Here is a 17133-nt window from a genome sequence, read left to right as displayed (position 1 = left end):
TCGCATTTCCTGCCTTAGCCCATCAGTTCATGAAACTTACTAATGGAGCTTCAGTTTAAAACATAAAATGAATGCTACTCAATGTGGCAACTCCAAGTACAGGCTTTCTCTCCTCTCCTGCTTTTACTAGATGAACTTAATTCACTTTTTGCCACTTGCTTAAGGACAGGGGTGGGGTCTGGTAATAGGATAAGGAAAAAGCCCGAATGAATCTGCTGTTGTTACTGAGGTTGTTCAGTCTGACCAAAATAAGCAGCTTTTGAAATGAACTCCCCCGCTCCAGAGCGTCAGAGTCAGGCCCCGTGCAGGCTCTGGGAGCGGTCAGCAGGAGAGGGGCAGGAGTTCTATCGCGTCCAGCCGTGCCCCGCCCGGGAAAACCCAGTGCCCCACGCATCAGTCAGCAAGCAGAGCGCGAGTTAGAGGAGTGAACCCGGGGAAGGGCACATGCAGCTGGGTTAGTCTCAACTCGACCATGCGACTTCGCATTCCTGTTTGGCAAACGCGCTTAGGCAAAACAGACTCGATGCTTACAATGATCCCAGCCCAAAATGGAGTGTCCCTGACTAGCAGGGAGGAGCTGATGCTCGCCATGAGGAAGCCCACCACGGTCACGGCGATGCCCAGGGCCAGCTGCAGCAGGGCGAGCAGCAGCGGGAACCGGCAGCCGCAGCAGGTCCGGGGCTCCTCCTCCCCGCACTCTTTGGGGGCCCCCGTGCCCTTCTTCGGCTCCATGTCGTCGGGCCCAGCGGCGTCCGCGGCCGGCGGCCCCCCCTGCCTCTGCTGGCCGCGGGGCTGCTTGTTCTTGCCCATGGCGCTGCGAGGCTGGGTGGGTGGGTGCGTGTGCGGCGCCCTGGGCCCTGGAGCGCGGCGCACGGCTGGCTCGGCCTGCCCTGGTATTCGAATTATGGAGGCTGAACAAATATGGAAAACATTTGGAGCCGACTCACCGAGCCTCCAAAGGCCACGGGGAGCCCGCAGCAGAGGGGGATTCGAGGGGGGTCGCCAACTGCCAACGCACCGGGACGCAGCGCCTGCTGGGCCCTAGGCAGGGTTTGCAGGTCCCCCGCGGGAACCGGCGCGGGTCCCTTGGCGGCCTGAGCCTGTGCACTTTAGACAGGCTGCGAGTGCGCGCGTGTGAGAGTGCGGTGTGTCTGTTTTCCTCACTCAAAACTCCAGGATTGTTTTGGTTTTGCTTTCTGTGAGGTGCAATGCAACGTGATGAATGTTGAAATCGTTTGAGCTTAATAAATACACAGTTTAATCCAAAATAGGCATTGCTGGGCTCTAAGCTGCGAAGTCATTTCCAGAAGTTAAGTCGTTGTTACTTTCCTACAGAGGCACAGGCTCTCTTTTCTTCCTACTTTCTATAATCCAGCTGACAAATGAATAAAGACATTTTTCTCATTTAGGTGTTTTTGAATCTTTCTAAAGATGTTAGAACTCTCTAATTGGGAACTCTCTTTCACATACATTATTAATTATTTTCCAAACAGGGGCTCACTGTGTTGCCCAGGCTGGAGTGCAGTGTCACCATCCTAGCTCACTGCAGCCTCGGACTCCTCGACTCAACAGCATCTCTCTCCTCAGTCTCCCAAGTGGCTGGGACTACAGGCAATCGCCAACACACCTGGCTAATTTTTTTTATTTTTTCATAGAGATGGCATCTCATTATGTTGTCCAAGCTGGTCTTGAACTCCTGGTTTCAAGGGATTCTGCTACTTCAGCTTCCCAAAGTGCTGGGATTACAGACGAGAGCCACCATGCACCTGGCCTCTCACGTGTATTTGTTTTTAAAAGCTCTGTTGGCCGCGCGATGGCTCATGCCTGTAATCCCAGCACTTTGGGAGGCCAAGGTGGGTGGATCACAAGATCAAGAGTTCAAGACCAGCCTGGCCAACATGGTGAAACCCCGTCTCCACTAAAAATACAAAAATTAGCCAGGCATGGTGACATGCGCCTGCAGTCCCAGCTACTTGGGAGGCTGAGGCAGGAGAATCACTTGAACCCGGGAGGCAGAGGTTGTAGTGAGCCGTGATCACGGCACTGCACTCCAGCCTGGGAGACAAAGCAAGACTCCTAGTTAGTCTTCACTCATCTCCACAACAGTGCTTAGGGGGATTGGATTGTCCATCTTAGAGACAGACACTTTTACTCAGTCAATATTTAAGAGTTATTTTTAAAGCACCTACAATGTGCTAAGATATAAAGATGTTCAAAATAGACTTGGTCCTGGCCCAAAGTCACAGAAGAAATCAATAAAACTGATTATTCTTATTCCCGCATACCTCTACTCAGTAGCACTTAGAGCGAATTTCAGTGAAACCACTAAAAAATGGTCCCATCACTTTGGGGGTATTTATATCTCCTTTGGTATGGTCATTGTAACATTCAGAAAGCTAGATTCAAAAATAAGTGACGTTGCCAAGATGTTAGGATAAAGGCTACTCCTAGGTTGTTCGCTATCAGCAAATTTAAAGAAAGTCCAACTCCCTGCTGTTTGCTTTAGAATTAGAAACTAATCATCATCAGCTCTTTTTGTAAACTGCCAAGTCCCCACAAAAGTAACTCTGAAGACAAAAAGTACGTACTTCACCCTTACTTATTTTATGATCTTCGATGTTCTCCTTATGCCTTCCTTCTGGACCAGTGAGAAAAATAATGGTTCATGGAACAAATACATTTGCTTAGAAAACAGAATGTAAACCACACATCCCAGTCCCATGCAGAGGCAGTAGAAACAGCACTCACTCTCACCAGAGAAACAGAGTGGCTGAGGCAAAGTTATGGTCAGCTTTGAGGCCATCACACCACAAGGGGTTTCTATTGTGAACAGACAAATAAAACCAGGCATTATACCAAGATACCCACCTGACTTGGGCCTGACTGAGAAGAACCCAAATGACAAAACAAGAAAATGCTTGGTTTTCCCATGTAAATACAGTAAATATTTATAGAAAGTCAACTGACTATCTGGAATCAAGTATGTGTTGTTATTAATTACCTATTGCTGAGTATTCTGTAACAAACACATGACTGGTGCTTTACATATTTTACTGTCACCCCTTATAACCACCTTAAAATTATAGTTTCCACTTTTAAAGATGAAAAAATTCGAGTATCAGAATTATTAAGTAATTGGATTAAAGTCACTAACCTACTTATGAATGGGGGTAAGTGGAACCAGATGTGAACTCCAAAGCCAATGGTCTAGAGGATTAACTGTTTTATTAATTATTTCCTGTATGTATATTGCCTATAGGCAAACAAGTGGCTAGACTGTTTAAATTGTGATTTTAAACAATTTAATTATCATGGGTAGCATAGTATCTATAACACAGTTAATTACAAACTTAGACCTAAAGATGAGTACTATACAAAAATATCTTGATTCATCACCATAATATATATTTAATGGCCAAAGGAGACCATTATTCCATTAGTACTAGTTTATAACTAGATACAAGCTCTATTTGCTGACTATATTGCCAAACTGCCATGTAATTCGAAGTGAAACATTTTTAGCCTTTTCCTCAAAACCTTAAATTATATGTAAGTTTAAATAGTCAAACAAGATAATAGGATATTGCTGTACATTTGTCTTCTGAGTTTCACAACTAGTGGCTTACAGTTATAAAACAGTTGTACATATATTCTTTTTTAAAAAGCTTACTTTTAATTGCCTCACTGAGACACATTACAAATGAAAGCAATGTAAATGAACAACATCCCAGATGTATTGAAATTCTTCTAGTCTGATTACAACTGCAGACTACAATTTTCAGCCTTTGGTGGTCTAGGGAAACTCACACCTGCTCAGTTTCCCAACAGCATGGTTGAGTCTGTGTTTAAGGAGGCCTGGTCTTTGGTAACACCATGAGTTGATAGTGACGAGGATGTCATTTTCACTTAATTGATATCGGAAAGTAAAAACAAAGAAAAGTTACTGTCAAATAGTGATAGAGAGTAATCAAGGCTAAAATAGATCAGACTCTCATTACGGATACAACAAATAAAACTTCCTTTTACACGTACTTTCCACTGAGAAAAAATCATCACGTCTAGCTCATCACAGAGTTTAACAGAAATGAACCAGGTTTTTCAGTATTCATAAATTATGATGTCACTATTTTATAGGTTAAGCAATAACCTCTTCAGATATTTATATTACCGGGAAAAAAGGCACAGTAGGAACAAAGTGTTTTCGGATACTCTTGGCTGCTTCCATAATTCAAAACTGACAAAGATTGTAAATTAGAAATTGCAGAAGAGTAGTTAATATACGGTTTAGATTATTTTGATCCTCTTGGGGGAGAAAACAAAATCAAGCCAGTATCTCTATCTTTGCAGTCCATCTCAAACTTAACATTATTTTCAAGTATTTATGCATCAGAAGTTCAGAACAGGGAAGATGATAACTCTTTAAAACTAGTGTGATTAACAAAATGTCCTTAGGAAACCCAAGTAGAAATAATTTTTAAACCAACATATTCTCAAACACATGATCTTACATTCCCCAAGAACAAAAAGGGATTTAAGAAAAAAATTATTACATTTCCAAGGTTTATATCAAGCCTTTTTCATATGTAACTAAATATATCTAAAGTGTTCAATTAGATTCGATTTAAAGAAGTATCAAATACTCTGCCGAAAACAATTAGGAATTCATTTGTGATATGCAGGACTGCTGCCCTCATATGCTTACCTAAAATGACTCTAGGGATATTGCTGACCTCTGTGTGTGTATTTGTGTGTGTGTGTGTGTAGAACAAATTAAAACAACTCCTATTTTTTTTTTAATTTTCTTTATTTCTATGTCATTAATTCTAAATGTGTCTTTGGGCTCATTTTTTTCTCAGCAGAATTGACCCATTTATAATTTTTGCTTGGCAGTTTGTATTTTCAAGTTGAATATCATATGGACAATGCAATCTTTATGGTCAACAAAGGGCTTATGACTTTCTCATTCTCTCTCTCTCTTTTTTCCCCTGGAGATGGGGTCTCACTATGTTGCCCAGGCTGGACTCAAACCTGTGCTCAAACAATCCTCCCAGCTCAGCTTCCTGAGCAGCTAGGACTATAGACACATATCACCACACCTGGCTTAACTTTTTCATTCTCTGGAGAACTATAGAAATGATAAATCTCAATCATTTAATCATGCATTTCACCTATTTTTAAGGTGCTATTTATAATGCCAAATTTTTCTACATGTAATTTTGATTTTTCCACTGTATATGATACTGTAGAAATAACTAACTGTATTTTAATTGAGAAACACAGGAGAAGAATGGATAAACAAATTGTGGCATATCCATACAGTGGAATACCACTTGCTAATAAGAAAAGGGGTGAACTACTGATGCAGGCAATGACTTGGATAAATCTCATTAACAGTGTGCTGAGTGAAAGAAACCAGACACAAAACAATACATACTGCATAATTCCATTTATATAAAAATTTTAGAAGGCAAAATTTTAGAAGGCGTAATTTAAAAAGTGATCGTGGAGTTGGGATGAGAGAATTGTCTCGAAAAGAGTAAGAGGTGACTTTCTGGGTGATGGAAGTAAGTCTTCTGTATCTTAGGGGGTGATCACATGGGTGTTGTCAAAAGTCACTGAACAACACTTATGATCTGTGCATGTTATTGTATATAATGACATCTCAATTTTTTAAAGTAAAATAAAAGAGAAATACAGGGAGTCACTGGATGTCCCTCAGTAACTAACAATAGAACAAGTAGGAGGTTTTTTGTAAATTTAAGCTATCTCATCAAACTCTCCTAACGCCTCTACTGCCATTCTAGATCCTCTGCATTAATTATCTATTGCTACAATAACAAATCACCCCAACATTTAGTGGTTTGAAACAATAATTATTATTTCATGGTTTCTGTGGGTCAAATATTCAAACAGCACACAGCAGGGATGGTTTGTTTCTTGCTGTTATCTCTTGACTCTCTGCTGAAAGACTTAAAGACTGGAGGCCTGCGATCAGGGGGATCCCGTCTTAGTTGAAGCAGGAAGATCTGCTTCCCAGGCGGCTAGTGCATCTTGTTTCCTTCCCAGATGGCCTATCCACAGGGCTGCTTGAGTATCCTCGCAACATGGTGACTGACTTTAGAATAACTGATTCCGAGATTGAGAAAACAAGGTAAATGCAATTCTTTGCATGATACAGCCCCAGAAGTCACTTAGCAACACTTGAGTTATTCAGCTCTTTAAAATCAAGTCACAAAGCCCAGCCCACATGCAAGGGGAGAATAAGATCCATTTATTGAAAGGAAGCATACCAAAAAATCAAAGGGTATTAAAGGTATATTTTTAAATCATCATATCCTCCTTCTCAAGTTTCTTCACGGATTGTTCTTCTTTTGCTGATCTTCTAAACATTGGTAAACCTCATGATTCCTTTCTTCAGCCTCTTTCTTCTTACACTACATGTTCCATGGCTTCACTGAAGACTCCCAAATCTATCTATCTTAGGAGACCAGACTTCTCTCCTTAGCTCTAGGTCTGCAAATGCAAATACCTATCCACATCTCCATATAAAAGTTCCAAAAGTGCCTCAAATTCACTCTGTCCTTGAACTGTACAGAGAAATCACATGAAATAAATATAAGGTATCCACAGACTTTAATGACAAGGCGGTCATTGGTTACCTTTTCCAGAGCAATCTGGCAGTTTCAAGATTTTGAAGAGTTTAAGAATGAATAAGAGGTGAAAAAGAAGGAGAGTACAGGTAAAGGAATCTATCGAGACACTTAGCTGTGAAGGGTTGGAAAGAGAAAAAGCTGCAGCTAAAGGGACAATATACAGTCAAGGAATGGTTTGCCTTTTTTTTTTTTAATGGAAGACACTTGAGTATGCCTGTGTGCTGAGGTAGAAAGTGATAGAGATGCCTGAGGGAGGGGACATTTGATCAGACAAGTTCCTTGAGGTGGGAGAGTCTGAGAGGAAAGTTCTTCACAGGCTGAGGTGGGAGGAAAGAATGTAAGACTATATAGAATGCAGTTGAGTTTGCAGGGTGGGAGAAAGACAGCTGAGAGTTCCTAGATACGTACATATGAATGCAGGATCAGTATTTTTCTTCTCAATAATGCAGTTTTGGGATATAGAGACATTCTGCTTTCATATCCTATCCCACAGCACATTTTACTGCTATATCTTGAAAGCACAGGTTTTAATAAAACATTTTTGAACAATTCCTCTAAAATAGGCAAAAACATATTTTCTGTAAATTATAATTACAATGACAACTTATTTACAGAAAGGTTTATGTATCTTTATAGGCTACAAAGTACTCTTACTTATTATTTCTTTAAATCTGACCAAAACCATGTGAAGTTGGAATTTCTTCAGAGTGGCTAAGTAACCTTTTCAGGTTACAGTAAAGAAAAAAAAAAATCCTAGATCTTCTTGCTCTAAGTTCAGTGCCCTTTCCACTTACACTTTATCTTAGCTGAATGACTTAGATTTTTTATTGTACAAAAAAATTGCATGAGTACATTGCACATATAGGCAATCAGACAGGTTAAGAGAATACAGTGCTGTGTGGACAGACATCTCTGCCACATACCAGGTTAGTGAGAACAAAGGCTGTCTAGAGTCCTGACCACAAGTCCCATGAGTGTAGAAACAATGCTTCCTCAATCACCATTGGTCCCACGGTGCCTAGCACAGTGCAAAGGTCATAATATGGCTTTAATAAATATTTATAAATTCTAAATAGTCATGGTGTGATCTGGATTCAGATATTTCTGATACAAACAACATTTCTTTAAAAACCTTGAACCGCATATTTTGTCTGTCCATTTTTATCTTGTTTGGAGAGTTGTCTTTAGGAGTAACTCAACCAGGACACAGGGATGAATTATAATTAGGTTTTCTAAGTAATAACATTAAACACCGTGTGTCATATATAAACTATAAGATTTTCATTTTGACCAGTAATCCTCTTCTTTAGTTAGAATAGCTGAGTCATTGTCTGACTCTAAGCCAGACTGACATCTTTGATCATTTGTATAATATGCATGTTTCCATGAACTTACTTCCCTGTATTTGGTTCCATATCTAGTCATTACCACCTTTAAAGACATCTTTGGCCCTATGACAAAGCCTTGTGGGCCATGTTCTTTTTCCCCTACACTTCTATGAATGCTTTCATTTTTATGTGGTTATGAGTACAGATGCTGAGCCCAGACTGCCTGAGTCCCAATCTCAGCTCTAATTCTTACCAGCTGTGTGATTGTGGACACGTTCCTTAACCTCTCTAAGCCTCAGCTTCCTCTCTGCAAAATGTAAATATTACAAATACCTACCTCAGAAGGTTGCTATGAACTATAAGTACAATAGTTGATGCAAACATGGAGAACATTTCCTGATGTGGGTAAATAATCAGTCATTGTTAGCCAGTATCCCAGCCCTGCCCTCTTTTCCTATTCAGTTTTCCCTTCCTATGCATTATCTTTCTGTAAAATTTCTCTTCGGCAATCTTGTTCTCATTCTTTCTCTTCCTATACTCTCCACAAAAACTATCATCCTCCCTGTTCTTCTCTTACACTCACTGCCTGGTATCACTGAAGTTTCAACTGCTGAATTAGTGCTTTGCTTCACAATATCATTTTACTTTTCCTTACCACCACTCTCTGCACTCACACCTAACTCTGTAATTGAGACTTTTCCAGAATGATCCCTAGAGGAACATGGTGCAGTGCTCTTTCTTCTGTAAGTGCACTGTTAGCCCATTCCCCTCATTCTACCTCTGACCCCACCTGCTGGTGCAGGGAAGTGACTATACTCAAATGCTATGTTGCCCACCCCAGCCAATCATAAAAAGTCTGCCGTTTTATTTCTGAGCTTTTGCCGTGCACCTCATGACAGTTACATCAAAATAAGTAGGAAATTCACATTGGATTTCCCCAACTGATTTCAAATTATCTCATAGAAGTCACTGAATTGCTGGTGTATCAAAAACAATGTTTCAATAATCTAACATTAAGCTACATTTAGTCAGATCTTGGCAAGAAAATGTTCACATTTCCCTAGTGTTTTCCTCCCTAAAATCTCACACATGGTGTATTGGACATCGTTTTGGGGGCCTAAAAATCTCTCTTTATATTGTGGAAAGATCCCTCACCCACGCCAACATGATCTATGGGACTGCTGCCCACTTCATGACCGTAACAGCAGGCCCTGGGGCCTGGCCTGGCCAAGCTTGGCATCTCTACCCTGGGGTGAAGGGTTGGGCACAGGGAGGACTAAGCCAGAGCAGGATGAATGAGAACCCTTCCACCCGGCATGAGACAAGGATTCTGGGGTGAAGGGTGCTGGCCCTTCTTCCTTTTGGAAGGGGAGCTACCAATGGTGGGCTTCCTTTCCCACTACTTGAAGATAGTCTTTCTATGACGGTAGAGAATAAGGCCAATGTACAAAGAGAAACAGAGGCTAAAATAACCAAAAAGATGGAGTGGGGAAGGGGGAAAAAAGAGAGAGAGAGGCTTGATGACATTATTTGAGCCTCAGAAAATAATTACAGCTGAAGCAAACTCATCCTGAGCATCCCAAGGCAGGAGACTGTCTCGTTTAGCTCCGCATCACCACAGCTGACACGCACTTAGAGGCTCAATCCTTACTTGTTGAATGGTTAATACATAACCAAGTCAGTAAATATTCCTTTTCTTTAAGTGAGTTATTTCTATCTCTTAACAGTGAAGGTTCCCTGACTTAGGCAGTAACCCAGATGAATCTCACTCAGCACAGCCTATGGGCATCCTCATCTCTACAATAACAGACTTGCAGGAGCAAAAGAAAGCATTTGAAATGACAAGTGAGCAGTGAGTTCATTTCCAAAAAGACAAGAAAGCTGAATAACAGAATGTTTTTGTCAACTTGCGTGGGAAGATACGAAACCATTCTAGGGCAGGAGAGATATTTTATAGGGTGTCTATTTACAATGCTTTTGCAATTTGGCATATGACGAAATGCCAGATGCCTTTTAATAATCGGTACTACTTTTAGCTGATATGTATTTGTATCAGTTAAGTGCCATGCTCAATTATTTAATTATACCTGGAACTTTTGTTGCTCCTTTATTAACCTAAATCATAAAATTAAGTGGTATGTTAATAGATACTTATATGCACCGGTTTTTAGCCAGAGATGCAGGTCAGAAGCACCTGTAAAGCACTTAAAACATGTTTTTTTTTTTTTTTAACATTCCTGATGTAGTTATGTTTGGGGTGTACCCTCATGATTAAGTCCTCTAAAAACCTGCCAGGACACATCCCAAGTTAAGCTCAACACCTGCCGTCCCTTAAGGCAAAAGGAAGCATTCATTTTCTAAAGACTAACTTTTGCCATTTCATTTTATTTCTTCTCAGTAGTAAACTGCTTACAAAGCATTCTTTCTTTAGTTCATTCAAGAAACATTTAGGGAATGCCTGATATTGCCAAGCAACCTGGGAGGCACTGGTGACAAAAAGGCAGGTTCCTGCCCTCAAGGAGCTCACATTCGACTGAAGGGAGACGGACACATCATCAGGGAAGTGTCATAAAACATGACATATGCTGGGACAAAATTGTGTATAAGGCACAGACAGGCACACAGGGCAAAGGCACTCTACTACAGCACGTCAATCTCAGGTACTGTCTGCGTTGGGAAATGTGCTGGGAACTCACATCAGGTGGTCACTCATGGCTTGTGGTTATTTATCCCTGAGGTAACTCTGCTATGTGTCAGGGTGGACCTACTGGTTCGGTCAGGTCATTATCTCAGACTGACCTCAACTTTTCACCTAGCCTACAGTCGCTTCCCTATCCCTAGTCCTTGTAAACAATGCTTCCTAGTGTCACTTATTTTCTCCTCTGCCCAGGGGAGTAAAGGTATAATCAGACCAGTACAAGGTGCTGTGTGAGTGGGGGAAGAGCTGACCGACTAAATACCCAACCCTTTCGTCGGCCCCTGAGAAGACAGCAGACCTCAATACTAAAGAAACAAAGTCTGGCCAGAGTTTAGGAATCCCAAGCCTGTCAATCATTTGCAATCTTCCTCAGCAACTGTTTTTTACTTAACATGATTTTTGTCCATAAGCAAGTTGCTCCTCACGGGCAGGAACCTGCCTTTTCATCACTAGTGCCTACCAGGTTGCTTGGCAGTATTAGGAACTCAATAAATGTTTATTGAATGAACTAAAGAAAGAATGCTGTATAGGCAGCCCATACTGAGACATTCACTATATCATGTAAATTTTGGAAAGGAGTATTTCTTTCCATAGCATGGATTATTTTCAGTTCAAGCATTAGCTTAAGTTCTGTTTCTAAAACCTAAGCAATCCATATTTTCAATCAAAATAATTTAATCTTAGCGTACATTCTGTTTAGAGACAGCAAGGGAAGTATCATAAGAGAAGAAAAGGAAGGATATGTGAAATGTTTATTGAAGCAAGCTGTCTGCGGTTTCTAGCACCTAGAAGAAAACTCACAGAGATGTAAAAATGGTTGCTCATGGGATGTGGATGTTTTCCTTTTCTCCCTATTTTTGTTGTCTTCTAATGAGCACATTACATTATGATGTTAAAAAAAAAAACAACAACAACAACTTAGTTTTCAAAAAAAAAAAAATTCACTTCAGTTGATGTACAGGTTGCATTTTTACTCCCTTCCTCTCTATGAGAGAAATTTTTTTCACTTTATTTACCATTTTCTGTAATGGTCTTTCCTCTGTGGATGCTCATCTAGAAGAGAAATTAATCATACCAGTAAGTGATCTATATATTGACCATATAGACCACTAAAGTTCTTTGGACAGATTTCCAATTTATGTTAACTTTCAAAGTGTCAGCTGATTGTCACTTTCCTCCAACATCCAAAAAGAGAGTCCACAGTCCAGGTCAGATGTATGTAAATAAAAAGTTTACTCTGTGTAAGGGTCTATCCCAAGCCCACTTTCTCTGTGAAGATTTTCCTAACTATCGAGGCCATTGAACTGTGTCTTTCTTGAACTTCTATAGGGTGGCATGTGTCACATCAGTTATTATTTATATAGTTTTGGATTCTGTAATTGTTTTATATGATAGTTTTCATTCATTTATAAGGCATTATGGTTACTGCGTGCTAGGAACTGTGTTAGCACTAAGGAAAATGAGTAGGAGGGATTGCAGAAAACAGACACTTAAAATATGTTGTTGTAAATAACTTCAGTGTATAAATATGCACAGTGCTTTGCAAATCCCAAAAAGGAGTTCCTTACTCTTTGCCCATTCAGATTGTCATCTGCAGGCTTTAGAGGAGGAAAGTTCCATTTTCCACCCCACCGCTTGACTGCCACCCCTCACAAGTAACTGTGGACTTACTGGATTCCAGCATACCCTCTAGCTCATTGGTTGGAAGCTGGGTGAGCGTGCTTGCTCCTTTTCTCCTCAAGTGTCCACGCAGAACCAAAGGTAGCTGGCTGAGTCAGGGGCTGCTCCCTTAGAAGGCTTATGGCTCTCTGGTGCTGTTACTCACTGACAATTTCCTTTTTTTCTGGTTTCTTCCTTTCATGTTGTCATCGAAAGCGCAGTAAAATTTGGGGTGATGACTAGGACTGTGAAGAGGCTCACTATGAGTGTCTAGCCTAGGCTTTGTGATCCAGCTCAGAATCACCCTCCGATCGTCAGTGGTGTCTGGGTACAAAGCCCAGCTAGCAACTTGCAGCATTCCCTGTTTATATCCTCAGGGATTCATAAGGATATTCTGAATGCCCCTTTCATAATACTATCAACATCTTCCCTAATTTCTGAAGTTGGTCATTTTGGCTACAGACTGAATTTTAATTTGCTTTTATAGTCAGTCACCCATACAACAAACACAGAATTGATTACATAATAAATGCTCAATTAAAGAGATGTTACAACTCAGTAGACGGAGAAATTCTCTCTGGATCAGATTTCCATATATTCATTGAATTTAGTTTTGATAAGATGTGCTAAGATAACATTTTTTAGAGGAAAGTTTAGGGCCCGGCACAGTGGCTCACGCCTGTAATCCCAACACTTTGGGAGGCTAAGAAGGGCCAATTATTTGAGGCTAGGAGTTTGAGACCAGCCTGGGAAAAATAGCAAAACCCCATTTCTACGAGAAAGTTTTATGAGAAAAGATAGGTATAATATACTAATATAAAGGTAGAAATTTCTAAAAGTACAAGGGGTTATTATAAACCCGGTTCTTATTCTGAATTGCATGTCCAAGTCACCCATGTTTCTTTTTTTAAATGCCTATGACTTAGACCTTCCGCAGGAAATTCTAATTCAGGAAGAGGGTTGGCATATAGCACCTGTGTGGACTTTTTAAAGTATGTACTCTTAGGCTGGGCACAGTGGCTCACACCTGTAATCAAAGCACTTTGGAAGGCTGAGGCAGGCGGATCACTTGAGGTCATGAGTTCGAGACCAGCCTGGCCAACAGGGTAAACTTCTGTCTCTACTAAAAAAAAAAAAAATACAAAAATTAGCCAGCCGTGGTGGCGTGTGCCTGTAATCCCATCTACTCAGAAGGCTGAGGCTGGAGAATTGCTTGAACTCAGGAGGCGGAGGTTGCAGTGAGCACAGATTGTGCTACTTCACTTTAGCCTGGGTGACTGAGAGACTCCATCTCAAAAAAAAAAAAAAATTAAAAGACTCCACATATTTAAAAGCCTCTACATATTTTTCAGTACTTTTCAAAGATACCATAGATTATTTGCTGCATAACTAGGACTGCAAGCCACTGGAGGGGAGGAAAGGAAAGGAAAAGAAAGGAGGGAAAGGGAAAGGGGAAGGGGAAGGGGAAGGGGAAGGGGAAGGGGAAGGGGGAAGGGATCCAGATACCAAACTAATGCACCTGAAATGAGCCTGGTCCTTCACCTTTGTCAATTAAAAAAGTTGAATTTTTACTTACTAAAACTATAGTCGTTCAAAATATTTTCTTTGGAAAATTTCATCAATGATGATTTAAAAGCCATCCAAAATATATCATTCTTATTGCTTAATGCTAGTGTAAACTTAGTCTGTTATTTTTAATTTTTAAAAAGATTAATCACCAACCTAGGACAGAAATTTAGAGTCAGAGGTAATCACTCCATCCCTCATCTTCTGTTATCCACTCCCCATAGTGAATACTCAGTACACCTCTATGGAATGACTGAGTGACTGACTGAGTGAGTGAGTAACTGCTCCAGTGAGGCTCACATCAGTTGTTTGACTCACCCATGATCTTACTACGAGTAGATGACAGTGCTGGACTCAAATTCAGGAGAGCCCATTCCCAGTACTAAACTCTTCTGATTCTGACACGTGATTTACTCACCTCTAAACAACTGTCTATTGTTCTAAAGCCTAAAGCCATCCTTCAAGAATACTACTGGCTCCCATATAGACTATTCAAAACAATGTGTCACATAGAGTTTAAAAACAATGCTAAAAATAATAACTAACAAAAAGACATGGAGAAATAGCAAGACTGCATGAGTGGAAGGTCTCCCAGAACAACTATCAATACTTTGAAAAGGACAACGTTTATTTCTACATATACATTTCCATTTCTTAAAAGGCAATCTTTGACCTTCTGTTTTTAAGTTGCACAGTGCTATCCTCCATTCATAGGTGTTCTAATGACAGGCATCAATGTGCTGCATTTAGTTTACTGGTTTCTGTCAGGCGATTTATCTCACTAGACAAGCTCGGCTAAGATTATTCTACAAAGCCAAAAAAAAAAAAAAAAAAAAGAAAGAAAGAAAGAAGAAAGGAAGGAAAGAAAGAAACAAAGAAACAAAGAAAGAGCCTAAACTTTGATCTATAATTGGTGTCTGTTTTCACAGTCATATGTTTTTAGATAACATTGCCTACAGAATTGCCTTTTGTAAACTGATCTGTAGCACCAAGAAATTGTGGTCTTAGAATGAGTTCTTACCACGCTCCCTTTTTAAGCCACCACTGAGAAAACAACTATAATATTACATGTTCTTAAAAATAAGACGGTGGAAAACAGCTACCATTGTTGACCAATCTCCCTTCAACAATGAGAAAGTTAACTGATTTTTGTTCCTAAATAATAATTTTGTTTTACAGTAGTAGTTTTGCTGTTCAAGGAGAAGAAAACGCAGAATTCTGATAAAGAGAGAAATGGATCAAATGACAGTTTTTCCAACTATACTGAGTAACTTTATTCAGAACAACTGCTTTGGACCAAAAAAAAAAAAAAAAAAAAATGAGTAGTAAACTTTAAAAATAAGGAAAAAGATTTCCACAGAGATCACAGTTTATCTACTGATACGACCTCAGTGAGAAAGAAAATAGATCTTCTTGTATACATAGCACAAAAGTAAAACTTGTTTGAGATTCCGTGCAGTCTAAGGGAATCATTCTACTTTCTTTCCAGCCTGCTTCTTGTCCTCTAACACTGTCTTCCCTGGAGCACAACTGAACGGGGGAGAACTGGAGTGGCCAGCCCAGTGAATCTCCTAGACACACTGGCAGACAGTAGGAATTGTTGCCTCCTTGAAAATGTTTTATTCTTCCTTTCCAGAGTTGTCACCTATCTGAATACCCCTCCACTTTTCTGCTTCCCTCCATATGCTCTATTTATGTAAACCTTTGATAGATGCTTTAGCTTGGAGTTTCAACATTCTTGAGTCCCTAGCTATGTAGAAGATGCTGTATGATTCTACAGAATATGAAAAGGCAAATATCTGATTGCTTGCTCATTCCTCGCAAAAGATCTCAAATACTGTTCAAGTTTTTGTGTATCTTAAACTTCAGCATATATCTCTTGACTAAAAACCTGCTTAGTTATTTAACAGTGAACTTTAAAGCTAAATTTTAAGATTAGGAAAAAATATGCTATGTGCTCAGAAAGCACAGGGGACAGTTATGGGGGAGAAATCGAATTTCTTAAATGTAGTGGTTAGTTTATATTTTGTGGCATGAGATTGTGTATGTAATTTTGCACGATGGTGGGGCTTTCTGGAGTGGTGTGGGAGGTGAACGGTAAGTTCCTTCCCTTGTTGTCGCCTCAGACTACGTTCTGCAAGCACCTAATGTCTCAAGGCGTCAGGACACTGTTCATCGTGACAAGCAAAAAAATCTCGCTACTGCTATGAGCACAGTCGTGTGAATGAATATTCAGCACCTCCAACTCAGATTTGCGGCTAATGATCTAGATTTTGAATTTGCAAGGTCCAATTGTGCAGCCTCCTTCTTTCATGCTGCCTTTCTCCTTAGCAGTTTCATTATTCGTTCATACCTCCAGGAGAAGAAGTAGAGATGGAAGAAGAAACATAAATTCATCAACTTTTTTCAACTCCATCCTTAGTCCTGCTGGTTTTCTGGTTCTGAGATGGGTTGTGGAAGAGCAGGAAATGCTTGGAGGAACAGTCCTCTACAGTGCCATGAGCAAACAACACAGAGCACATCCTCAAGCCAGGGCAAACCGTATCCTGTTCACACAAAAAGACAGCAGGCTAAGTAAATATTTCACTATGGTACTGAAAACAAAAACAAAAACAAAAAGCCTACCTAAAAACGAAGCCAATCATTTGAGGGTTTCAATTACCAAGTGATGTGCATCATCAGAGACACTGCAACAACGTATGTGTGTGTGTGTGTGTATGTGTATGTGTGAGGGCTGTAGAAAAACTACCCAGTTGGGTCTATTGCCTCCTTCAAGAGGTAGCCCGAAAGTAAGAGAAACATGGAATTGTGTTTGTTTCATTTTAATGACTTTCAGATGGTCCACTGGCATCATTGTTTAGGGCCTCTTAGGAGGCACTTGGAACTAAGGCGGGACAGTAAAATCGGGATTTCTGAGGCTGTATGGGGTGCAGTCATGAAAAACTGAAAACACATCCATGCAGAGATTTGGTTTCCTGGTGGTGGTTTAAGGAATACAAGGCCCCTAAGCAAAATTGTGAAGTCAAAGAAGTTGCTCTTGATGCAGACCCACCTTGCTCTTGAATTCTCCTCTGCCCTGATGGTACCGTGGCCCCTGCTTCCTCTTCAGAGTGCCTGGCTCCTATCCCCAGCAAAACAGAAGAGGGCAAATCCATCAGTATGAGTGAGATCCAGTCATCCAGTCTGCAGGTGGTAAACTCAGTCTCACTGCCCAGAGTATAAAAGCACC

The 17133-nt window shown here is 40.4% G+C and overlaps 1 protein-coding gene across 4 annotated transcripts in view; it reads right to left on the bottom strand.

Moving 5' to 3' along the window:
- The window catches only part of SSPN (sarcospan), a 112318-nt gene that overhangs the window by 36840 nt on the left and 58345 nt on the right, over nucleotides 1–17133 (bottom strand). For 2 of the 4 annotated variants that reach the window (XM_073020568.1, XM_073020569.1), the window contains 2 exons: nucleotides 16957–17025; nucleotides 16258–16450 (listed from right to left, as the gene is read on the bottom strand). In XM_073020568.1, coding sequence (XP_072876669.1) covers nucleotides 16258–16320 — 63 coding nt within the window. In that variant the 5' untranslated portion in view covers nucleotides 16321–16450; nucleotides 16957–17025. The other 2 variants (XM_007967988.3, XM_007967987.3) reach the window with 2 other exon arrangements.

This window comes from Chlorocebus sabaeus, chromosome 11 (genome assembly GCF_047675955.1).
Source record: "Chlorocebus sabaeus isolate Y175 chromosome 11, mChlSab1.0.hap1, whole genome shotgun sequence".
NCBI lineage: Eukaryota > Metazoa > Chordata > Mammalia > Primates > Cercopithecidae > Chlorocebus > Chlorocebus sabaeus.
This window is presented reverse-complemented; position numbering and strand designations above follow the sequence as displayed.